The sequence below is a fragment of the Hydractinia symbiolongicarpus genome, chromosome 5 (assembly GCF_029227915.1).
Source record: "Hydractinia symbiolongicarpus strain clone_291-10 chromosome 5, HSymV2.1, whole genome shotgun sequence".
Lineage (NCBI taxonomy): Eukaryota > Metazoa > Cnidaria > Hydrozoa > Anthoathecata > Hydractiniidae > Hydractinia > Hydractinia symbiolongicarpus.
This window is the reverse complement of record NC_079879.1, coordinates 8,548,893-8,574,657: the sequence shown is the minus strand read 5'-3', so window position 1 is coordinate 8,574,657 and position 25,765 is coordinate 8,548,893. Positions and strand designations below refer to the sequence as shown.

The following is a 25,765-nucleotide window of genomic DNA, read 5'->3' as shown; positions in this document are numbered from 1 at the left end:
ATGAAAATCCTTTTGTCAAACTTTCATATTGTCTAACTATCATATGAAAACAACTATCATGTGAAACGCGAAAAATATTTTTAGAACAGTTTTGAAAAACCTTAAACCTTAAGGTTTACATTCACTTCGATCTGGCGGTGCCTCCACCGCTGTTGAAAACGTATCAGACAGGATGATAAGCAAACATGATCTTCCAACACATCAAGAGGTGGTTTCATTAAAGACAGCAATGAAAAACGGCTAAGAGTATCTAAGAGACTAGGCTTGTAGAACAGTTTCTTTTTGTATGTTGCATCTTCACCATCAATACGTCGCATCTGCACCAAATACATTCATCTACACCGAATACATTGCATTTCCTGTTATTATGTGTTTTTATTGTGTATTCCCAATAGTACGGAAGTTAAAGAAATGAACAAAATTTGAGAATTTTCCCGAGCATTACCGAGAATTGGACCTTTTCCGCATAGATTTCACGAAACTTTCCTCGCTTTTTCACGAGAAAAGCAGTTGGGAAAAAACTGGTTGATGCACAGTAAGCCATATTGTTTTCCAGCCCTGCTTGCAAAAAACGGTTGCAAGTACCAGTTTAATCTACTATCCTCAGCTAGATTTTAAGATTTTAATTCAGAACAACTAACTGCCCCTCTGCCCTCTGTTTATCCCGCGGAAGTTGAGAAGCAACCTTTAACCAGAATGTTTTAATGGCGCGTAAATCTTTCTACAAAAATTTCTCACCAAAAGGTCTTTTGTCAAAAATAAATTTGTTACAGAACTGGGAAAAAAATATTTTTGTTCTAATATGTACAATTCAAAAATAAATATAAAAACCCAACAAAACACCATCAATAGTATGGATTCCAATTACTTTCATCAGCTGGCTGTAATTCTCCAGTGACCAGCAATATGATGTCAACAAACCACCAGATTCCAAGCCCTCCAATTGTTAATAGTTTTCCAACAGCAGTGCCAGTATGTCCCAAGCAGAATCTATCCACTCCAAAAAAACCAAGAAGAACAGAATATAGTAATGTTGTCACAAAATAATGCCCAGTATATCTATGAAAAAAAAAATAAAAAAAAAATTAAAAATTGATTACAAATTAATTTTGTTCTCTATGGATGTTAGTGCTATAACAGAAGCTTGAAAATAAAAATATGTAAGCCTACTTTATACAAGGAACATTTCCACGCAAAAACGAGCGACTTCCAGAACATTCAATTCCTTCTAATGCTGTGCACGTAACTTTCGTAAACAATACATCTTCATATCGAATGCCACCATACTAATATAAATATATTCAGTTACAATTACAGTTTTATTTCCTCAAAAAATGACATCTTTTTTTTCTAGATAGTTTAAAAGAAGGTATTTCAAATTAGTTGGTTTAAGGTTACACTTTTTAATGTTGTTAAAAAAATAATGTACATTATGCAGCTAGTTGAAGTTCTTTTGTGGGAAATGTCAGTGTGTACCCAGGTACTCACAACATCCACTCAAGGTAAACCAATAAACAAGGGATTGTGTAAGCACAGAATTTTTTAATGATGTCCGGTTATGATATATGATAACGAAACCCAGCTAGAACTTTTTTTGGTATGGATAAAGTTTTTCTACAAGAGGTAATATAATAATAGAACTAAATTAAAATCATGGTCTGGCTTTTGATATGATAAGCTAGGGCATTGTTTATGATTTTCAGACAAACTAGATGAAAACAGTTTTGTAAGACAGACTGTAAAAGCAATATGTTTACCTTGTAGCAACCATATCCATATGTCTCCCTTGCAGATTTGTTTACTGTTACCGGTTCATCACATATTACAAAATCATCTGGGCTAAATTAGTATATAAATGTAGCTAGTTAGCTATGTATGTAGTTATATCAAAAAAATAAGCGGATAACTAAAATAGATTCAGCTAAAATGGTAAGGTCATCAAACTATTAGTTAGCTGGAGGGGGTGGTGCTTCAGCTAGCTGCGAAAGTGTACTTACAGAAAGGAGCACTGGATTAATGGACCTAATGGATTAATCTGTTTATTGTTGCAACTAGTATCATTGCAGCTACAAATTATTTCAGCAATAAAAGCAAATAGCACAACAAGGCGTGCTAAAATCATCTTTCGTCTGCCATTGCTAAACATCCTCGTGTTAAAAACGCACGGAATAATTGTTGAAGATTAACAGGCCAGACGTTCGTGTTTATCCTAACACAGATACACAACAAACGTTTTGTGTTCTATTTTTGTTCAGCTTTTGCTCAACTTTTGTTAAAAATACTGGCCAGCTATTTGTCTCGTATTTTAAATGGGAAGATCTCGTTCACGATCACCAAGAAGAAAAGGCAAGTTTTTTAAACCAAAACTTTCGTATTCACTTTTACCTTACCATTTCCACATAATTTTTTCCCTTTTTTTAGATCGAAGGCGTTCAAGAAGTCGTGAAAAAGACGAGCCTAAATTTGATAAGTTTGGAAGAGATGGTAAATTAGTTTTCATTCTACTTCATTTCCTAAAACGTAAAGACTGATCTACATATAGGTATATTTTGTTAAAAGTAATAAAAAATTTAACTGGGGATGCCCTACAGTACAGCACTTTAAGTTTTTACTAGATGGGGTAAAATTACCCATCTGTGGTCTAATAGAACTAGCTCTCTCTCTAGTAACTAGATGACGAGCTAGCTACAATATAATGAGATCACAAGCATTTTATATGTTATTTTATGGCTAGGCTACTGAAATAATGCATACTTCCAACACAAGATTGGTGAAAAACTAATGACACAACATTTTTCCCAGTCAGCAATTATCCAGTTGAAATTCAATACTGGTAGACCAGTATGTGTACCCAAACTCAGATGCCAAAAAAATAAGTTTCACTTGAATTTTCAAGATAAAATTTCTCTTGAAATGATGAGTTTATCTTTTGTTTCTACTTATTATCTAGTATTTACTCAAGAAAAATATAGCGTTTATTCATAATTTGTGTATAAGCCACTGGCGCTTTTCCTAGAATATCATAGCCCTGTTCATTCACAAATAAATTTACCTTACGCTTTATGTGAGGAAATAGGAGTAACATTAAGATGGGGTATTTGAATTCAGCACAAAAGTCAAGAAAAATAATGAAGTGCAAGATTCTTTTCATATTGGGAACAGGTGAAAAACATTCTTACAAACATGGTTGTGTGTTCTCAAAATCTTTTCACCCCCTAGCTTCTCTATGTATATCTTTTAATGGGCTTGATGACAGCATAATAATCCAGGGTTCGAATGAACAGTTCGCAATTCTATATTTGCGAATCAAAATGCCATTTTTGCGAATCACTTTGCAAAAAAAATGATAAAATTGAGAATCGAATATATTAAGTGGCGATAGAAATGCTGTTTTAGGTCAGATTTTGAAAACTTAAGAACAAAGAACAGCGATAGAAAAATAGTAATTGATCTAGATGTGGCCTGGGAACACCTCCCAGGCCACATCTAGATGAAATTTTTGCGAACCGACCTTACATTTCTAATTCGAACCCTGTAATCAAAATTGAAACTTAAAAGGACAGAGAAAGGAGATAAGGAGAGATATCTAAGCATTTCTGGCAACATTTCAAAGGTAGATATCTTACTATTTTCAGTTGTTTATGGCACTTAAATTTGCCCCCTAAACCCCTCACTGTCGCAGTGCCCCAGACCCCTGCTGTTTTTTCCCCACAGTCTGGTATCCCCTCAAAAAATGCTGGATACGTCACTGTCAGTGCCACTGTGGTTGACGTCCTGCCTAATTAACTTTATATATATCAAACTACCATATCTTATCAGCTTGAAGATTGACAAACATACTTCGGTTGTATAGCAGCCCATAGGCAAGTTTGGTAAACAGCACCCATACAGATATTGCAACATAATGAGGGTGCTCACTTGCCAAAAATGCCAATGGCAAACTTGGGTGATTTTTGAATTTTTGCAAACTCGCGTTTCTAATTTAGTTGACTTACTAAGAAAAAGAAAACTTTTTAAGTAAAAGGTGTTGTGTAACTTTATTAACCTTTTTCAGTCAGATAATTTGTAGAGAAAATAAGCAAGTTTGAACCAAATTAATTATTGTTTCATAAACCCCTTGAAGTCAGGCAGTTATAACCGCCAGAGGAATAGATTTTAGTTTGCTATTAAACATGGTGATAAGCTGTGACCAAAGGTGTGCTGATAAATATACTGATCCTTACCTTTTAATTGGTGTAAAGTTCTCCATTCTCAAAAATTGGTGAAAAAGAGTGAGGGTGCTGGGGAAAGCAAAACTCTACTTTATGTACTCAAAATAACAATACTTTTCTCCAGTTCTTAATCTCATAAATGGTTTCCCCTTCCTTTTGTTTTTACAACTTCTAGTTGCTTCTTTTACCATTTTTTGCAACATTGCTTTATTTTCTACCTCTTTTATGCATCTTTTTATTGTTTCCTTTCTTTTTCTGACACACACATAAGAGATAATCATTATACCCTGTCAGGAGGAAACACACAACTGCACACCATTCATTAACTCGTGTGGGCCAGCATTCACACTAAATACAACAAAATAAAACAAAGTGTCGAATTGCTTCCACCACTGTTTTTTTGTTTTAGTAACTTTAGGCATCTGAAAAAATGTTATTTGCAGCAAAAGTGTAAGTAGAAGTTTTTCATGAAATTCAAGATAGCATATTGAAAAGAAATGTTAATGTTTACTTTGTTAGCTTGTCTATTTAATAACTGTAACCAACCAACATGTTTTAATGCACTCAAACAAAACTTGACCATCTATGTGAATTATCATCTAAATATAAATTTGGGAGTGAATTTATTTAAATAATTAATAATTAATGATTATTAAAGTTTTTATCATTTCTTGAACACGATAGTTGTTTATAGTTTCGTGGTATTCTAAGGGGTGTACATAATGATTTAGACCAGTTGCGATTTACTGAAATATATACCCAGAAAGTGTGCAAAGAATACTAGCTTTAAACACAATGTTTGTTGTATATGTGTGTTAAATAAGAAGACTGCATGATTCATAGATGAAATAATTGCCCTGGCCTTATGTAAAATAGATTTGTATAAAAAATATATGAGATTATTATTTCCTATCAGACCTCTGACAGGAGATGTGTGTTAGTGTTTACAAGAAGTTAAAAAGAGGTGTTAATTAGGGAGTGGAATTGGAAAAATGAGAAAAAGTTTATAAAAAATCTTTAAGATATTTTTATTTCTTTGTTCAAATTTTATGTTAGAGTAAAAACTTAAAGTCTTTTATTGCCCCCTAACATTAAGTGGTACAATGTAAATTCCAAGTCAGTAAACGTGTGTTATTTGACCATTTAGTGAGTGACAGACACAGTAGAGGAACAAGAGATGAGCCGAGAAGGAGAGAGGAAAGAAGTAGAGATTATGGTCGAGATTACAGGCCTAGAAAAGAAGAGAGAAGAGACCGAGAAAGGTTTGTTGATATAGTCCTTTTTAAAATTACAACCCCTGGAGTTCTATTAATTCCTTTGTGCAGTTAAGGACGCGTAAAAGATTTTTCTTTTAAAGCTGCGCATTTTTTGATATTTCATAAGAAAGCATTGTATAAAAGTTTACTATATTCAAAATTCGTTTTTTTAACCTTCGTAAAGGTAACATTATAGTATACTGGATCCGATGTATAGACAAATATGTTTTATACCGGTCATTTTTAATTTTATTCATCATAATTTGTTCCTAATCTGGTCCTGGCTCTTTCAAAGTTATTTTATTATATATAAGTCTGCGAGCTTATCTTAGACATGCCACCATTTTGCTGCCATAAAGTTACTGTGCCCAATGTCCAATTTTTTTTTCTTGAGCCACGATAATCCAAAACTTTTGTTTTTTACAGATCAGCCCATACCTCTGTCGATCGAAACTATGAACGCAGTCATAGCCGACAGAACGAAGATGACGACCAACAACGTCAAATGGTGAAACAAATGTTTCAAGAACAAGGTTTGTGATTTATTTATTTGTAGTTGTGTTCGTTCTTGTGTCGTCTCGTGTCGTGCTCGTGTCGTCTCGTGTGGCGTCATAAATGTTGTTTATAAATGTCTAGGGAACTGTTTTCGTTGTGCGTATTAGTGCTGCATGTCGTGTTGTATTGAATATAACACGACATGCAGCACTAATACTTGTTTATCTCTTAATGGTTTGTAGCCATTTTTGTATATATTTACTATACTCGTGTTGTAAGTGTTCTGTTACTGTGCGAATTTGTGGTAAATAGTTTACTATGTTGTGAAATTATCATATATTACAAAATAAATGTGAAAACAACCGTAATTGTGAAGTATCCATTTTAAAGCAGAATTCGCGCAGCTACAGTTTGATTGTAGTAAACTTTTTAAACCCTGATTTGAATAAATTGAACCTAAAAACAAGTCGATTAAAAACATTTGTTTTCATTCAGAAGACGAAGTTGACGAAGAGACTCGCAGAATGCAACAACTAATGGGCATTGGTGGGTTTGACACAACTAAGGTATGCCTCTATTATTTTATCAACACACCTTTCCCGAATTTCATGAATTATAATAATTATGACGTCATCCAAAATTTTGTGTTTCTGTGCTCTTCAAATAAGGATATTCAGATAGAAAATTAATTATCATGACAAAAATGAAGTTTTTAGAGCAATATAATATTCTGGTTGGATTTATTTAGATTTAAAGAAAATATTTATTTTAAAACGAGGCTATTCTTAGGAAGCTCGGCTATATGAAGGGTTTGACCGTAACTTTCAGCTCGGAATTGAGGCACTTAGCGAATAAAAATATTTACAAAATTAGGTAATTTGTTCTACCTTTTGCTAAAGATCTTACATTTTTAGAATCGACCTCTTTAATTGAGTTTGACATAATTAGGAAATTCGGGAAAGGTCTATTATTTGAAGAAATTTTTAAGCATAATTAAAATTTTATATTGAAGAACTACTTTGTTCATCACTAACATACTGCCAAGCAGTGACCGGGATTCGATCCTCGGTCCCCAGAACTGGGAGCCGCAGACGAACCCACTACACTACGTGCGGCAATATGTTAGTGATGAACTCAGATAGTTTATCCGGATGGTGTGTATACATATAGGTGAATATTTATCATGGCACATCCGTATTTCATTCTCAACAGAGAATGCTTCACCCCGATCAGACCTCTGATCATGACGGGCGAGTATAATGCGTGTAAGTCATATTCTGCGGCTCCCAGTTCTGGGGACCGCGGATCGAATCCCGCTCACTGCTTGGCAGTATGTTAGTGATGAACAAAGTAGTTCTTCTTCAATATGACTTACACGCATTATACTCGCCCGTCATGATCAGAGGTCTGATCGGGGTGAAGCATTCTCTGTTGAGAATGAAATACGGATGTGCTATGATAAATATTCACCTATATTAAAATTTTACCTTTTAATATGTACCACGAAACGGGATGTCAAATCCTCGCTGCAGTAAAAGGACGTTTAATTAATCAATTCTGCTTAAATAAAATAACACCAAGCAGAAATCGTAAAACATTTAATAGCTCCTGTTTTTTCAAGATATATATTTTGGATTTGTGACACATATCGAGTGTTCTTTTTTCCGAAAGTTTTGCAGGTGGCTTGTGTAATGTAATCTTTCTAATGTTTCAGGGTAAGAAACACGCAGATCATTCGGGGTTTGCGAAAATTAACAAGCCCGCCAAATACAGGTATAGTTATTCTGATTGATATCTTCGTTTTGATAGTTTTAATGTTTTCTAACTTTAGTCATTCATTCATTCTTGCGTTCGTTCATTTATTCACTTAATCACTTATTCATTCATTCATTTACTTATTTATTTAGTTGTTCATTCGTTCATTTATTCATTTATTCATTCATTCATCTTTTTTTTTTACTTTTTGGATGAGATAATGGCTAGAAATTATACAAAGTATAAAAATAACTGATGCAACAATAAATTATACTTTTTTTTAAAAGGATAATGTTTTTTACTTTCGTTATATCTTCTTTCATTGTCGCATTTTTTTTATTTCAGACAATACATGAATCGTCGTGGCGGATTTAACAGACCTCTTGATTGGGTTGGTTAATGTGATGCTATAATGAGGCGTAAATACAACAGTGGCATAGAGGCCGCAGAAATTTGACAAGTTCTACGATAACAAACGAAACTTAAAGAAATCGTTAAAGAAGTCGTTCGATAAAATGTAACGGCATTTTACAAGAACAAAAACCCTAAGGAAAATTGTAGTTATTTACGAAAATTGTTTTTTTAATTTCCAGTAGATTGTTCTTTTTTTCCTTCAGATTTTCGCTTTTGCAATTCTGTTTTTTTTTAGCATCTGCAAGAAGAAAATGGTTAATAAGCGACTTTTTATATATATACCAAGCTACAATAAGTTTGATAATGAGATTAAACAGCTTGCAGGGATATTATTCGCATATCCCCTGATTCAAGAAGATTGCTACATTATTTATGCTTTTTTATTTTTTAAATATAATGAAAAATATATATAAAAAAGCAAAAATCAGATAACGGATAATGAACTAATCTATGTGTAATTTGGTTGTTTTCTTTTTGGTCTATTCCCCATCCACTTAACAAAACATTCTATTTAGCAACGGTAGCGGAGACGGTGGTTATGTTCGAAACAAGATATGGTGGCTGGGTTACGTTACGTAGACGGTCCTTTTAATTTTTCAATAAAGGTGTTTCGAAATGAAATATTTACAGTGTTCTCTTTGTACATCTGTTTCTGTGTGTTTAACATGTTTGTGGGGTGTTTCAGCGAGTTTAAAAATCGTGTCGTTTTAAAGTTAAAATGGAAACTAACATTAAATTAATGGAGAAATATTTAGTATCTTAGCGCTTTTTTCTTAAAATGATACAAAACATGTCTCTGAATCAACGATGACACCGGCGGAGCAGGGGTTGGTTTTGGTATTTTCTTCTTCCAACGCAATTTCTACCCACGCTCCTTTCCTCTTCATACTAACAATACAAAAGGGCGTTACCTACTTCGCCCCAGTTGAAATAAATGCACTTTCAGAAACTATTGCTTTTATTAAAGTATTTGAAATTGGCTATACCTGATCGCCATCATGAAAAAGTTGATGTTGTTATTGTTCGTCGTGGTTGTTTCAAGCAATGACTTTACCGGGTATTTATTTTTTAGCGGCAGCATGCTATTTTGCACCGTGCTTTTTGCGTCGGACGAAAAAACAAATTGAAATGAACACAAAAAAGTTTCGTGCGTTTTGTAACATACTTTAATAGAAGTACCAACGCTAACATTTTTCAAGCTTACTGAATTTAAAATACGTTCGTGTTAAAGGAAATGAGAGGGCGGAAACAAATGGGAAAAACAAGCATGGTGGATTTTTCTTTTGTGTATTTGTCAGGCTGTAAGATATTCTGACTTTACGCAGCAAAAAATATAATAAATTTCAAGTTTAGAAAAAGCATCTTATTTGGAAATATTTGTTTGTGTTGAGTCTCATAACGCTTTAGCTCACCATGAGGGACCATTCATAAATGAGATAAGAATCTTTTTAATTTCCGCATTTAATTTCGCAGTTCAATATATTCCAAAAATTCGTGTAAAGTCCTTTCACCTGCCTAAAGTGGTCATATAGTGTTAATATCCTAAAAAAATTTGACTATTTATCAAACTCAGCAGCGGTAAATATTTTAAACAAGATTTTTGAAGGGATAATCCCGGTTTATTTCTGTGAATTTATATTGCTTAACCACACCACCAGAAATTTATTTTTACAGTTTTATACTTTCTATAGCTACAAAAGTTCTATAAAATTCTTTCGGCTGTCGAACGTGAAAGATATACTTAACACTCTTGCTTCCAGGTTCTTTTGCTAAAAGTTAACACAAGACGGCAAGTTCGTCAAAATTTAAAATGACCTGGAAACGAAGCTATCTTCTTAAAGTATTATTGTAATTTTATGTTTAGAGATCAAGTGTTACGAATGACACCTGCGACGGAGAAACAAGTTATTTTTTTGAAGGAATGGATTGAAAAGACATCCCTTCAAGTACGGAGAAGTTCTCATAAAAAAAAAACACATCAGGCACTAAATGATTTTATTATGTCGGCATTTGTGTCGTGTTATTGGTTTAGACCTTAGAACTCAACCTCGTCTCCAGGGCTCCTTTTCTCCTTCAGGCAGTCTCGGACGCATCGAGCATCGTTTTCTTTTATGCCCCCCATAGTTAACACGAATGAAAAGTTTTTTAACCTAATGAAAGGGCAAATGCAAAAGATTGGTAGAAGTGGAAGATTATGCTGTGCAACAAAAAATAATAAAATATTGTTTATATTAACAATAATTTGATTTGTACAGTCAATGTTCAGGACATATTTGTCTTTTTAGCTTGATGTGTGGAGAGAGCCTGGAGTAACAGGGAATGAGGTTGACATACACATCAAAGCATTCGATCTTGGTACAGTGAAACCCATGTTGAAACAAAATAACATCCCTTTCAAGGTGATGATGAATGATGTAGGACACGCTGTTGAAGAGGAGAGATCATCCAATCGAAAGAATGCATTTTTTTCGCGATTCGATTATAACCGATACAATCAATACTCAGAGGTTAGTCATTTTAAACCATCTAATTTTACATGGAAATGCGTTTAGGACAGTCTTCCTTCCTTCTCCCTTCCGGGTCCCTTGGTCCCTGAGCCCTTATAACGGAGCGGCTATCAAATTAATAAAAAAAGCCAGAATTTCCTGGGAACAGGTTGGATATTCTCCTTAAGAGCATTTACTACTACTACAATATACTGTATCATTGAGATGCAAAAAAATTAAACCTCGTTCCCAGCGCCTGTTGTCTCTTTTATATCTCGGGACGCCAAGACGATGTTTGTGATGATTATGTTCGTATCGCCGTTCGATGTTAGAAAAGATACAAGATACCCTGGGAACGAGGTTGAATAAAAAGGTCTATGACTGCACTGCAGATATGTATATACTTACCTGTACAAGATACTTTACAGATGTAAAACCACAATGTGCAATTTAGGAGGATTAAATCTTTATTTCTATCCTCTTGTTGGATTTCAATTTTGTGACTTAAAAGATCGCAAGTTTTCTTAAACCAGGAGTTGTAGCAAGTTCCCTAGTAAATCAATTTAAAAGAATTAAATACTTCTTTATTCTGCTTTCTGCATTAATATATCTCGTATCCTTCTTATACATAATTATACAGTATTGGAAACCAGTTCACAGCTGATTGTATAATATTGCATATTGTAACGGTTGAAGGTGTCCTTAACCTGTTCCCTTTGCAAACCAGAGGGAATGGATATTTTTTGTATTTTATATTTCCCAGTATAACTACAGAAAGGTTTTAGTAAGGAAGAAAGCACAGAAATAACCTGTGGAAACACTAATCGATAAAGACAGGCTTCTATAACGGCATTTAAGCTGGTCTTTCTCGTACGGTTATAAGGGAATTGAATGAATTTTTGAGTCCGCACTAAAAATCCAATCTTTTTAGATTAAAATGGAGATCGGAAACTTGGTTAGAGCACATCGTAATAAAGCTTCAAAATTTACAGTCGGCCGATCATATGAAGGTGATATAATATCAGGAATAAAGGTTCGTTCATTCATAATATTGAAACAATATTTTCAAGATGTGTCCAACTTTAACAAATGTCTTAAATTCTTTTTTAGATTACAGATGGAAATTCGGTCAGTTCTAAACCAGCAATTTGGATTGATGGAGGCATACATGCAAGAGAATGGATTTCAACAGCGGTTGTCATGAACTTTATAAAATTGGTAAGTAACAAGTCAACGACAGCGACACGACAACGACACAACAGCGACACGATATGCAACAACCACAGAACAAAGACACGACAACGACATCGACATCGACACGACAACAATATGTCAATTGCACAACAACTACACGACAACGACAAATTTTATTGACTTTCTAAAAATAGCGACCATTTCCTTAAGCTATTGACAAGTAACAGTCGCGAAGTGTCGCAAGCTTTGTCAAAATACGACTTTTACATTCTTCCTGTCTTCAATGTGGATGGGTATAAATACACCTTTACCGGTTCACGTGCTCGATTCTGGAGAAAAACAAGATCGAAAAACGGATTGTGTATCGGAGCTGATCCCAACAGGAACTGGGACCATAAATGGGGAGGTAAACTTTATTTCGCTTTATAAGTATTTTTCCTAACAAGAAAAACTTTTTGGAGTTTTCTATAAAAAAAAGTTGATATCAGCACTCTCAAATTACATTCCAATATGTAGCACAAAAGATTATAGATTAAGAATTAATTTTAGTGCTTTGTGGATCTTGTGCTTTTACAAATCTGTGTAAATTTTAATCATAACCATTTTTCCCCATGTAGCAATGTTTATTTTTTACCTACAAGAATATGTCCGTATAACATTTTGTAAACTTTTGTAAAGACTGACAAGTCATTAAAACCTAGCTTTTACATTGCCATGTCATATGAAAGTTTGAGATGACCAGTGATTTTTTATTACAAACTTTGTGCATAGGTATTGGCACAAGCTCAAATCCTTGTAAAGACACATACCACGGATCATACGCCTTCTCTGAAGTAGAAGTGCAGAACGTCGCAAATTACTTACGTCAGATTTCGAATTTGAAAGCGTACTGGAGCGTGCATGCATTCAGTCAACTTGTTTTGTACCCATGGTCGTGGACAACCAAACCAACGGGGGACGATTCTGAAATAGTATGTACACTATAGATATCCATAAGCAACGCATATATGGGATAGGAGATCTCTTACTCGTACGGCTATGCAGGGTAGAGAGGGAGGGATAAGTGTTCTTGGGCAAGCACGTACGTATTTGCTTGGATAAATTTTTTGGCTTACCAAGCCAGTTTAACTTGTCTCTCGAAGTTCAATCTCGTTCCCAGGGTTCTTTTACGCCTCTGAAATTCTGACGAGGACGCTTCTATTACGGAGCTGTCCCGTTACACTATTATTCATGTAGAAGAGCTCTAGGGTCAAGGTTGATCCATGCATATCTCAATCAAACGATGAAGTAGATGGCGTGATAACTTTCGATCACACCATATTCAAACTCAAAAACAAGACATAAATTTTCCAAATTAAAGGGCGTTGGCTGGGCGCACAGTCGGCACACAAAAATGGTAACTCCAAAAGTGTTTAAAAAAAAGTGCACGCGTAATTTTATAGATTCTTATTTTTTTATCCAAACTCCTGTTCATTATTAAAACTACAAAATCTTTGTAATAAATTTTGTCTCCGTACTTTCCATGAACACACTCTCTTTAGTGTATTTCTTTCTCTTAGAAAAGAGTGGCAGATATTTTTGTCAACACAGTTCGACAGCGATATGGGACAACATATAGAGCTGGACAACCTTCAACCATCTTGTGTGAGTTTCTTTACAAATTATAACATGTAGCCCGTGTTTTTTTTAACTGTTACCCGTCATGACTTTTTTTTTAAACTTTGAAAAGTTAGATACAAGATTTATAAACTCTCTTTTAATTGCAATAAATTTAACAGTAATTTCGTTTAACTCTTCCTTAACCGGACACTACCGGATATCCGGATTGTCCGGATTTTCTCCTCTTACTCAATCTCTCATACATTCTATTTTTTCAAAATATTATACCTTAACTCTCCTTTCCACCCCCTCTCCCCCCTTCCCCCTTCAAATAGTCAACCAATTCAAGTTTATTTATTATGGTACATAATTTTTTTATTAGATCCTGCAACAGGTGGTAGCATTGATTGGGTAAGAGCCAAACTGGGTGTCAAATACTCATATGGCTTGGAGCTTCGCGACACAGGAAAGTATGGATTTTTACTACCAACTCAACTGATTAAGCCAACATCAGAGGAAACGTGTGATGCACTGCTTGCTTCTATCAATGCTATGCAGTAATGTGTTGTAACAATAATTTAATAATAAATAAGACATTGCAAAATAAAAAATGGTAGTAGTTTCTCGTAGACGGGCCGTTATCACGTCCTTGAGAACGAAGCTGTATCCAAGATACTTGGTTCACTGTAACATTTTCCATGTTAGATACGAAATATTTTTCCCTTTGATTTGAAAACATAGAAGAGAAATTTCGATGATGGAAGAAGAATCATTCAAGATAGGCTCACAACCTTGCCCCAGGGTTTCTTTTTCGATTTTTAAAAATGCATGCTGGCGCGAAAGAAATTATATATTACAGAGCAAAAAAGAAGCCCTGGGAATGAGATTGCTAGGATCCATGATGTGACAAATATTATTACATAGTAACGCTGCGTAATATCATTTAGATACAATCTTTTCTTGGATAAACACCTAATAATTGACAACAAAATAGAGCATATAAATATGACTCTTACGTTAAAAAGGCTTTAACACAAAAGTTGGTTTATTAAAATTAATCAATTCAACTTTCTTCATCATCTAAATCATTGGATAAGTCAGATTTTCTTTTAAAGTTTTAACCACGGACTGCATAGCATTTACTTCGTGACATTTAAATATGATCGTCCCTTTCAAATAAGCGTATCTTTCGTAAATTCAATTTACAAACACAACGGAGTTTCCTTACCTTGCACTAGGACACAAATTTATTCGCGACAGGAAAAGATACAGCAAAAATTCAGATAATAAAAATAGATTCTAGAATAAGAGTGTGCGAGATAAGTCCACTGTAAAGCATCGGGTTTAAGGGTTCGCAGCTTATATCCTCCACTAAGCGATGAGAGATATCGCTGGAAGTTGTCTATTATTTGTGGCTTTACGGAACGCCTTCACGACACACTTGTGGCCTATGATTAACTTCCTTCATCGCCAGGGTTAAATATTTATGCTGTTCTAAGTCAACCTTAGAAAAGATAGAGGCCTACAATCATTGGTAAAATATACTGAACAGGGGCGTTGCCAGAAAAAAATTAAAACTTAGTCGAACCATTGACCCGCAGGGTGAACAACGCACCAAAGGTGCGATAAGAACCAAATGGGGGTTTGGGGGGCGTTGTGAGCCCTCCAACGGGTCCTGGGCGGAGTCCTAGAAGCCAACGCCTTTTTACGCCCCTTAACCACGGAAACGCCATAAAACCTACTCTCTGACATACGCGATAGACGTTAAGTATTCTGAACAATTGATCGAAAAAGGGGAATAAATGAATAAATGTGTTTTATACACATTAAAATCTTTATCATCGAGGTTGTAATCAAACCAGCAACAAGACAACACAACACCATTATAATGTTTTTTGTAGTAGATTGAAAGTTATTATAGCGATAATGTTCATTCTTCTTTCTTCATATTTAGCACAAAAATAACGTTTTCTGCAGATTGGAGGTCATTAAAAAATAAGCAAATCAAAATCTTCTTTCTTCATAAATATAATAAAAAATTCAAAAATATAATGAAATGGAACCATGGACAAAATGCCTTCATACAAATCATTGAAAACCCTCATGTTAATAATCTGTTCCACACATCGTGTTGGGATTATTAGTTAAGTAAGGAACAATTTTTCCGTAAAAATTTAAACCTACTTTTGGAAAATTTGTAAAATTATGTTACGTTTGATTCAATTCTTCATGTTTCAGAAAAAATGTACAAAGCATGAATTACAGACAACTAAATGTAAGCAATGAAAAGAACAAGGATATGTATAAATCTGTTTTGCTTTAAAATGTTAGCATGACAACTATTAATTTTAACAGATACATTGCCAGCATCGTCATAACATTGACCTTATCAATTCTGTATATGTATCAAAAGCAAGTTCATAAGGTTTTTAAAATGACCTTTGAAAAAGACAACCTGAGAGCTTTCACTACAATGAAAAGACGTCCTCTCGCAAGTTACAATGGGAAGTATTATCGTGATCACTGAGGTCTGGAGCTTGTTGTAGTGAGTGCCTACATTATATTTTCCAATACCGTTAATAGAACCTGAAGGGAATGAATCTACCAAGGTTCTGCAGATAAAACTTTTTTAGGTTTAATAGGTTTCGATTTAGAAATCCCTATGTCGAAAAAGATTTTAAGTTAAAGGTTTGCTTTTTACAAATGGAAGAAGTCTCGTCATTAGTGCTAGAAGTACCACATTGATTAATTAACGTTTAGATAGATAGATAGATAGATAGATAGATAGATAGATAGATAGATAGATAGATAGATAGATAGATAGATGTGCATATTTTACATGGCTAGTCTCACAAATATCGAGGGATATACTCTGTCTATTATTTCCAGGAGGGGCCATGGCGTAGATGGAGAGTCCTAGAGTATTTAATGCTAATTTTGAGCTACGCAGACCCATTTTAAGCTACGCAGACCCGATTAGAGCCCGCGCTCTACTTGACAACTCCCGGTAACATCCAACGGCCCTTACAGTGTGCCATCTTCCCAATTTCCCTCACATGGCTTGGGTTAACCCGAGGCTATGATAACATTCACTCGCATATGTTGAATCGCCGTCAAGAGGAATCGAACCCCGGTCTCCCGCACAAAGTACGAGAGCTCTAACCACTAATCTACGGCGCCACAAATGATGCACACGTTTCCTTTTTCTTTTATTTTGCTTTGTCATCATAACGTATGACAACCTAGCTTATAATATTGAGCAGAACGCTTTAATGTAGCCTTACTCAAACTTTAAGGAACTAAAGGAATTAGGTTTAAATTACCACGAATGTTTGTCATTATCGCAAAATAAAATAGATACTGGTTGTAAATTTTTATTTGAAGGCTGATGAGGAAAAACCTTCTGATTTAAAACCGCCTTGAATCATAGCTGACCACAATCAGGATAAAAAGTTAAAATATTTCTCTTAAATAAACTGTTAAGGGCTTATAAGAATAGCTTTATTCTGTAGCTACAACGTCTGGCTGTCTACACAGAGTTAGCTACAGAAGTGCTTTCTACACAGGAAAACAAATCTGAAGATTTACATACAGATACAAAAATTGGATTGTTTGAGTATAGAGAATTTTCGTGAAGCTCTATACGCTTTCACCTTCACAACTTCGCCAGCCTTGTTTTTATTTTTGACTTTCTTGCGTATTTTCTATAGCCATATATGGAGCGAATTTTTAACCTCTCTGCAAAATTTACTAGCCAATAGGATGCGTCCAAAATTACCATAAATGGAAGACACAAGACCGTAAATAGGCATAATTTTCGCAGGTAATCCTGCGAAAAAGACTATCCTCGAAAGAAAGAAAGAAGAGATTCAACACCTCAGCCTGCAAAACAAAGTGGATACTGTTAAATCCTGCGAAAACGACGTGCGAAGCGCGAAGCTTGTGTGTGCCACCCGGGAAAAGATTTGTCGTGGCCGATGATGCACAATATTGGTGCGCCCATCCATGTGTTGGCGGTGGCGGTGGAAAAAACGACGTGTTGAAATGAAAAAAGTAGGTCAGTGGATCGCAGAGCCTGACTGACGCTGGCTACGCCCTGCTAAAACAAAATAGCTAATTTCAAATTTAACCACCACACATGATCAAATCTATATTGTTATTTCGATATCCGACTCGCGCAGTTTGAACTTGGAATGTGGTCCACAACGTGGGTTATTCCGTAGTACGGTAGCGGTGAAGAATATCGCTAGCGAATTTTACACGTTCCTCACGTGGTCTTACGTGTACGCAAATGTTTGAAGCCTGCCAGCTGTAGAGTAGTGACCACTTCGTTCTTTTGTCTGTGTTTGAGAAATACTAAAAAAACTTTTAAAAATTAAAAAAAATAAAACAGTGAGTGCATAAAAGCATTCACTAAGACTTAAATTCTATCCAATGTAACTTCTTTAGTCGAATACACAGTATAGTTCGAAATACAATTAATGTCCTAAATATGACAAAACAAAACAGAAAAACTACCGACCCTACTAATGATGTCCTTCTGGCATATCAGAACGTTCGATTTTGTAGAATGGATGCAACTTCTTGAAGCAGCATTATAGTCTTTGGGTCGTTTTGAATGGGGTTTGGGTACAACTACAGTACAGGAGTGTTATTGCAACATCTTTAAGGAAAAGGTGAGGATATAGGTACGAGGTTTGGCTTTACAAGAGTATTCTGGGAGAATTAAACAAATTGATAAAGAAGTGTAGACACTGAAGCTAAACAGATGGTGCTTTAAACTACAATACTCAGTCAATAAAAAATAAGCTAATAGTTCTATCTCTGTTTTCAGATACGATAAACCTCTTTCCAGATCTTTCTTGGTTCCATCCGAATACAGAAACCTAGCAAGCTAGTGACGAGGTTGAAATACAATAATCATGATTTGAAACTAAGTACAAGGTTTTGTATGATAAATTTTTGTTGTTATTTACACATATTTTGTAAGTAGATATAGAAGTTAGGCTCCTAGAAAAACTTTAACCGATGAAAAAACAAAAATATGTAGACACATCTTATTGGAGAAAAACATCTCGGACAAAATTATTCGCCTGACATTCGCCTAAAAAGATATCTGTCGCCTTGAATTTTATTATTTTTGTTAATTTTTGAAAATTTTTGTTTACATTTTTTTCAGTTACGTTTTTTTGTTAGACGGTCAAATGACAACTCTGGATTAGATAGTAAAATAAATAAATAAATATTTTGATCTATATAAGTCAAAACCTCATTCCTAGCAGACTCTTGGAACGGAATCGTATAAGGCAATGTTTTACAATCGTGCGCGAATACTAACATAATGGTTTTCTTTTACTTTTAAAGATCCCGATTTCGTTTTCCAGCATTTACCATCAGGACATGTTGCAGTCAAGGCACTTGCTGCTTGACTGCAACATTTTTTTACTGCGGCTTAACGTCAAGAAAGCCAAAACACTGGAGAACAAATTTCTAGCTATCCAGTGAAGTTAATGATCGCTTCACTACTTTTAGTCAGGTCTTTCGTTTTTTACTTGCTTTACGGCCTCACTAGTTTCTTCCCAGTTGATTCGCAAGGCTAACCTAGTTACAGAAAAAAACACTGTTCTGTTGGAAAAGCCTGACTAGTTCTATAAATTTTTTTTATATGCAATTCTATGAGTAACTTTCTTCAAAATACATTAGAAAATGATGTTAGAAATTTTGGTAAAAAAACTACGGAGGTTATTTACGAATACGGCACACAGTTTTCTTCGTTTTGATTGTCCAACATGTCTACGGTGGTTTAAAAAGTTTAAAAACACGGTACTTCCTGATTTTTCAACTTTTAACTCGATTTTTTGTACTGATATTTTAAATTTGAGTATTCACGAGTTATGACTTATAGACAACATTCCGACCTTGCTGGACGCCAATTGGCGTACTAGGGAGTGTACGAGTTATATACAAAAAAAAGCGCTTTCTTACAATCTCGCCATGTTTTGCGTTCAAGCCAAACGTAATTAAGAAATTGCTGTCGTGTTTGCACAGCTAGATTGATTCAGATGCTGGACGCTTTATTGAAATTACAGTCTTAATTGAAATGCTGTTTAAGCAGTAAGCGAAAGCAAAACAATGCTAGTAAACATCGACACAAACAAATGGTAACACGGGTGTAAAATTATCATATCAATAAAAGGCTTTATTTATCACTTCAAATAAGAAGACAATAAAACAATACATTCAAATTTGAGGAACAATAGTTAATAAATGGGCGTTCTATTATATTCTTAGTAAATTTCCATTCTCCTTTATCCACCATTAATACCCCGTAAAATACTTTAAGAGGTGACTGATAATTTATATGCTACAGTTGACTTTCAAAGAGGTCTTCATTATTCATCTTACGTTTTCACGGAGTGGAACTCTGTGTTAAAATTATGTGGAAATTCTTAGCTCTGTTGCTGGTTGCTGCAGCGCATGGTAAAAATGAGTTTAGTGGGTAAGTTATCTATTGGTAAAGACATAGAATTAAACCATATTTTTCAAGCGATACTATGGCTTCTAGATGAGGTTCACTATTCTGATTACAATGACTGAACTTCATATACAAATATGTTTACTTGTATTTCTTTCACAGAGTAACTTCGAGGGGAGTAAATTTGGCGGATTTTAAGCAGAAAGCGAAAGTAAAATATTTCAAACCCTACTTTGCTTTACTGTCTGAGAAAATTACTTGTTTATAATAAAACGCCAAATTTAAAAATATTCGCGGCAAAAAAACTTTATAGATACTTTTATCAATATTAATGTTGAAACTGACGTCTAACTAACAGCAGAAGCGCATTTCATGATGAGGTAATATTTTCTTTTAAAACGAAAAAAGTGGAATCCGGTATTTTTTTTAAGTTTAACAATAAAGTAATTTGCAGAACTCTAAGAATTACCAAAATTTTTCGAGATCAAGATGTTTTTTAGTTGCGAAATACGCTTCAAGTAAAGAAAACTATAAGATTCAAAATTGACTTTGAAAAAAAGTTCGTAATAGATTTTCGTAATTTGTAAACAGATCCAAAATTTTTGAGAATCACAAAAAAGGTTTAACATGTTTTGTTTTATTAAAGTACCGTGTTAAAAAAATGATCGTTTATTTTTTAAATTTAGTGACAAGGTCCTGCGGATAACACCAACAACCGAGAATCAAGTGAAGTATCTGAAAGAGTGGATTTCTCTAACACCCCTAGAGGTAGCACTGTTATCTATATCTAAATAAATAAATAAATAAAAAAACAAAACAAATTACCTTCTTTCTACACTGCCTTCTTTTTAGCTTGATGTATGGAGAGAACCTGGAGCGGCAGGAAATCCTGTTGATATTCATATCAAAGCATACGATCTTGGTTCAGTGAAATCCATGTTAAAAGAAAAGGACATTTCTTTTAAAGTGATGATGAATGATGTTGGAGATGCTGTTGAAGAGGAAAGATTATCCAATCAAAAGAATGCGTTTTTCTCTGGATTCGATTACAATCAATACAATACTTATGAAAATGTAAAATTTTTACTTTACATTTTTTTAATCTTGGACATACTTCTTCGAAATTATTTTTTTTCCGACAATGACCTGTTTATGCCATTTCTCACAACGGCTGTCTGTAACTTCACTGATTCTCTGGAGTCAGGAGTCTACGACACATCGCGAAAACAACCGTTAAAGCGTATAGTTGCTGTTTCTGCAACCTCTGCATTATGTAACACATCAGCGGAGAGCTTAAAAAGTTCGATGTGTGCATGCCTTTTAAAGGGGAAGTGCTAATGTCATTCTGTAGGACAAAATTTTGCCCTTTTTGCAATAATTGCTATATGAGTATATAATTACATATTATAGATCAAACAAGAATTAAGGAGCCTTGCAAACAGATACTCTGAAAAAGCTTCAACATTCTCAGTTGGGCGATCATATGAAGGAGAAGAGATGTTGGGAATAAAGGTTTGTTATTGTTGTTGTTATTGTTGTCGCTTGTTGTTGTCGTCGTCGTCGTCGTCGTCTTCGTTGTTGTTGTTGTTGGTGTTATTCTTGCTGTTTTCTTGTTTTGTTGTTGTTTTTGTTTTTATTATTCCCGTTGCTGTTCATACGCGCATATACCTCTAGATAACAGATGGAAATTCTGGATCGAAACCTGTAGTTTGGATTGACGGTGGAATTCATGCAAGAGAATGGATTTCACCAGCCACTGTCATGTACTTTACGAAAGAGGTAAAAACGTTACTTCTTTAGTGCAACAATAACAAGTAAACTAGTCGGTCGCCCGTGGAAAAATCTAGATAGTTAATCAATATAGACAGTTTCCATTTTGTTTCCCTTTTAATATTTTAGTTGTTAACAAGCTCTAGAAGTGATGTATCAGATGCTTTGTCAAAGTACGAATTTTACATTCTCCCCGTGTTTAATGTGGATGGATATAAGTACACACATACGGGCGGGAGAGCAAGAATGTGGAGAAAAACAAGATCAAGAAGCGGAAACGGATGGTGTGTTGGAGCTGATCCTAACAGGAACTGGGACCATAAATTTGGAGGTAAATTTTGTTTTGCATTTTTTTAACAAAGATTTTACGTAAATGTTTTAAATTTCTTTGAATTTTGGAGGGTATTACTCTTTTGCAACATTCCCTTATTCAACAAATGAGTCAAAAATGATTCAAACAGTGTAAAAAAATTAATTTGTATTACACACGAAGGTCTAAAATCACAAAACTAACTAATGATTTTACACTCTCAGGTAGTTAAACGTCATAGAAACGATAGATAAGCAGCAAATAAAGTGTGTTATCCATGTTCTGAATCTCAGAATAACGACACTACGTTTGCCTTTTATCCACCCTTTATCCTTAGTACCCTCATGTTATCCTTAGATAACTAATAAAAAGATAGATCAAAGTAAGTTTAAAGGTATATGTATAAAAATGTAGAAATTGACAATAATAATAGAATAACATATAATGTTGTGGCTACTAACGTCGGTTTTGAAGTGACGTTACTATGTTTTTTTCGAAAGTAATTTAAATTGATACTCTGAGTGTCATTGTAATGGCGTTTCTGATTAAAGAAACGTCTTGTTTTCAAAAAAACTCTTCACTACTCGAGCTACCATTTTTGGCTCACATACAAACGGAGCCACGCGATATTCATGATCTTTATACATAGGTGTTGGTACATCGTCAAACCCATGTCAAGATACTTATCACGGTACTTCAGCTTTTTCTGAAATTGAAGTTAGACAAGTCGCAAACTATTTGAGAAGGTTGAATTTGAAATCTTATTGGAACGTGCACGCATATAGTCAACTGGTTCTAACGCCTTGGTCGTATACAACTAGATTACCGGCTGATTATGGTGAAATCGTAAGTCAATTTGTGTATTTAGTAGAGACGAAAAAATATACGTTACACGCAACAATTCTTGCGCTCTATCCAAAATTCACTCAATTTAATCTAAACTGGTGAAGTTCTCTGCAGTGACCTGATTTTAATGCTTCCCGACCTCCTAAAGCAGCTTGAAAGGTAAGGAGTGATTGATAGGTAATTCTTTTACAATAATAATTAAACAAATTTCAGAAGCTAAAGCGGAATTGTAGCCAAAAAAAAGTAGATTGTTGTGAAGCAAATATAGAAATTATTCCCTTCCTGTAACCTTATTTGTAGTTAGCTTTTGATTACCCTTCTTTCTAACAAGTGGTGTACAAAATGCATTGGACGATGAAATTCACCAAAATGTTCAAGTGCCAACTCACGCACGTTTTTCCGCACTGATGAAATGCGTGAAATGAGAGAAATAAATATCTTTTTAATGTATTTTTACTGCGCGACAACATGCAAATGAAAACCAGCCGAAAGGGTTTTTTTCATCGTTCCTTAATGTAAGAAAATTCAAAAATTTTAAAATTTTACACTTTAGTCAAAAGCTTTTGTTAATAGTGACATTTTGTTTAACATCCATGCTTCACTATGTTATAGAAACGAGTCGCTGACATCTTTGTCAACGCTGTCTCAAGAAGATACAGAACTTATTATAGAGCTGGTCCACCATCAAGAATTCTTTGTAAGTGCTACATCATTTTATATAAGGTGCTTTATAAAATAAACATGTTTTCACTTTTTTGATAATTTTAGCACATTTTTTCAGTTAGAGTTTGTATTTGAATGTAGAATGGTTTTAATTAATAAATGGTGGCGCTAGATGTGAAGATGTGTTTATATCAAAAGAAAAGAAAGGAAATTTTTTGAAAAGGAGTTGTCTTATCAAAAACACATTTCAGTCAGAACTTTGACCATAGTTAGAGAAAGATATATCCTACTTTTTTAGAAAAGAGAAATTGGTAAATGTTATCTATCATTTATGTTAAGAATGGTAAAAATGTTAAACAAGTAGGCATACTGCAAACCTGATATAACGACTAGTGGTATAAACAATCACCCATCTTAGATGATCACATTTGGGTTCCCTAATGTGTTTTATGGTCATATTTGTTACTCTATAAGACCTACCTAACGCGACCAGCTAACCTTGTTCCCAGCGCCTGTTGTCTCTGAGATACAAATACCCCAATTATATTTGCAATTAAAGTCTGCATAACTTGAAGATCTCAGGACTTGCGTAATTTTGAAAAGTCTGTGGTAAAGACAAAATAAAAAAATGTTGAAGGATGTCTGTAAAACCGTAAAGACAGGAGGAGGGCGGTTTCTCCCCCTCTCCCCCTCCTCTCCCTATTTTCTTGCTACTTTATTTGTACTATTTTTCGCGTATGTTAAAAAATCTATTCCACGCGCAGTATTTATTGTATAATGATTTTTTTTTTGATATTATGATTATTAATCGTCTCTTTTTTTATTGTAATAGTAGCTAATCCTTACAAAATCAAGTATTTTTCTGTTCTATTTCCCGTTTAAACAAGTAAATGTTTAAACAAGTAAAAAATTGCCAACCATAGAACAGCCAACAATAATGGGGCTCCTCTCCCCCACCCCCGCAACCTCGATCATATTGATTTCCATGCTGCAAACCGTTGTTGTTATAGACGCAGTCGCTGGCGGCAGCATCGATTGGGTTTATGCAGAACTCGGTGTAAAATACTCATACGCGCTTGAACTACGAGACAGAGGAAGCTATGGATTCGTGTTGCCAGCTCGGTACATCAAACCTTCCGGAGAAGAGACAACTGATGCGTTTTTGGCAGCCATTAATGCCATGAAATAAATTTTAATAGAAATAAACAAGACTGTGTTGATTTTGAGGGTTTTTTTTTCTTGGAACTTTCCTCAACAGAAAGCAAAAGGTATTGAAGGTTTTTTCCATTAGCAAAATGATCCTAATAATTTTCACAAATAACAGATAATTCCAAAATTGAGAACAGACTTAAAAAACAAGGACGTCGGGGATAAAATCATTATTAACTTTAAAAATTTCAAAATTCAAATCTAATTTATTTTGGTAACTAACTTTTTTTAAACGATACCTTGCTTTATGCAACAGGAAAAAAAATACAGATCTACACACAGCATATACACATCTCAGGACAAGCATGTGTCGCCGTATCACAGCTCATCAGCTGAACTAAAGAGGAGTTCACACAGCGAGCCTTTTAAGTCGTAGTTAATGGTATTAAAGCCAAATGCGTGGACCATCTGCTCATAATATGTATTCTAAGAGAAATTAAAACTTGGAATTCTGTGCCTTAGTGTACAATCTTGGTTGGAAAATTTTTCAATCTGATTTTCCCTGTAGGTGTGTATTTAGGACCAAAATAACAAAAATATACTTCTTTTATTCCCGGAACAACAACTAAAGGTTTCGAAAGACATCTGTTTTAAGAAACTACTTGTGGCTGGAGTTTGAAAAGAAGATAATAAAATGGCATTGCATGTCAATTTTACTTGTTGACTTTCACGCATTCATAGGCTGTGATGTCCATTATTCCCGGTTTACTGCTTAAAATCCCGCTAGCCAAAATATCTAAGTGTGATTTCCCATTTTTCTTGGCAACGGTTGACCTGACAACGAACTAATTAAATTCTCGATTATCTCGATTAAATTATGAGATATTATCCTATCTAAAAAGTTTGGAAAAGACAGTTGCTCTTGATGTTATTTGTTTAACTGTATGGTCCCTTAAATGATTAAAGTATAATTTGTTTTAGTTTATCCCAGGGACGACTATTGTAACAACAAAATTTAGTTTACTTTAGTGACGTCACGCACGCTCCAGAATTATTATTTTCAAGAAAAATATGTTGAGACAAGACAGCTAATTTCGAAGTTCGCCACCACAAGTAATTGCGTAGGCTATTTCTTTCTTTCT

The 25,765-nt window shown here is 34.5% G+C and overlaps 4 protein-coding genes across 4 annotated transcripts; 3 read left to right on the top strand and 1 right to left on the bottom strand.

Moving 5' to 3' along the window:
- Nucleotides 1–730: 730 nt before the first annotated feature.
- LOC130644593 (TM2 domain-containing protein 2-like) lies at nt 731–2,174 on the bottom strand. The gene is made up of 4 exons (XM_057450258.1): nt 1,998–2,174; nt 1,758–1,839; nt 1,171–1,286; nt 731–1,059 (listed from the first exon to the last, which is right to left on the bottom strand). The coding sequence occupies exons 1-4, from the start codon at nt 2,144–2,146 to the stop codon at nt 846–848; spliced, it is 561 nt and encodes a 186-aa protein (XP_057306241.1). The 5' UTR covers nt 2,147–2,174; the 3' UTR covers nt 731–845.
- Nucleotides 2,175–2,185: 11 nt separating this feature from the next.
- On the top strand, nt 2,186–8,130 carry LOC130644595 (U4/U6.U5 small nuclear ribonucleoprotein 27 kDa protein-like). The gene is made up of 7 exons (XM_057450260.1): nt 2,186–2,346; nt 2,422–2,484; nt 5,359–5,473; nt 5,894–6,000; nt 6,458–6,528; nt 7,677–7,735; nt 8,063–8,130. The coding sequence occupies exons 1-7, from the start codon at nt 2,310–2,312 to the stop codon at nt 8,115–8,117; spliced, it is 507 nt and encodes a 168-aa protein (XP_057306243.1). The 5' UTR covers nt 2,186–2,309; the 3' UTR covers nt 8,118–8,130.
- An 855-nt stretch (nt 8,131–8,985) lies between these two features.
- LOC130646265 (carboxypeptidase B-like) lies at nt 8,986–14,015 on the top strand. The gene is made up of 9 exons (XM_057452440.1): nt 8,986–9,188; nt 9,996–10,077; nt 10,417–10,638; nt 11,549–11,650; nt 11,728–11,835; nt 12,022–12,217; nt 12,583–12,782; nt 13,371–13,455; nt 13,793–14,015. Exons 1-9 carry the CDS (start codon nt 9,130–9,132, stop codon nt 13,969–13,971), a joined length of 1,233 nt encoding a protein of 410 aa, XP_057308423.1. The 5' UTR covers nt 8,986–9,129; the 3' UTR covers nt 13,972–14,015.
- A 5,732-nt stretch (nt 14,016–19,747) lies between these two features.
- LOC130644591 (carboxypeptidase B-like) lies at nt 19,748–24,694 on the top strand. The gene is made up of 9 exons (XM_057450254.1): nt 19,748–19,909; nt 20,572–20,653; nt 20,738–20,959; nt 21,296–21,397; nt 21,560–21,664; nt 21,785–21,986; nt 22,615–22,811; nt 23,424–23,508; nt 24,485–24,694. Exons 1-9 carry the CDS (start codon nt 19,848–19,850, stop codon nt 24,661–24,663), a joined length of 1,236 nt encoding a protein of 411 aa, XP_057306237.1. The 5' UTR covers nt 19,748–19,847; the 3' UTR covers nt 24,664–24,694.
- The last annotated feature ends 1,071 nt before the right edge of the window (nt 24,695–25,765 follow it).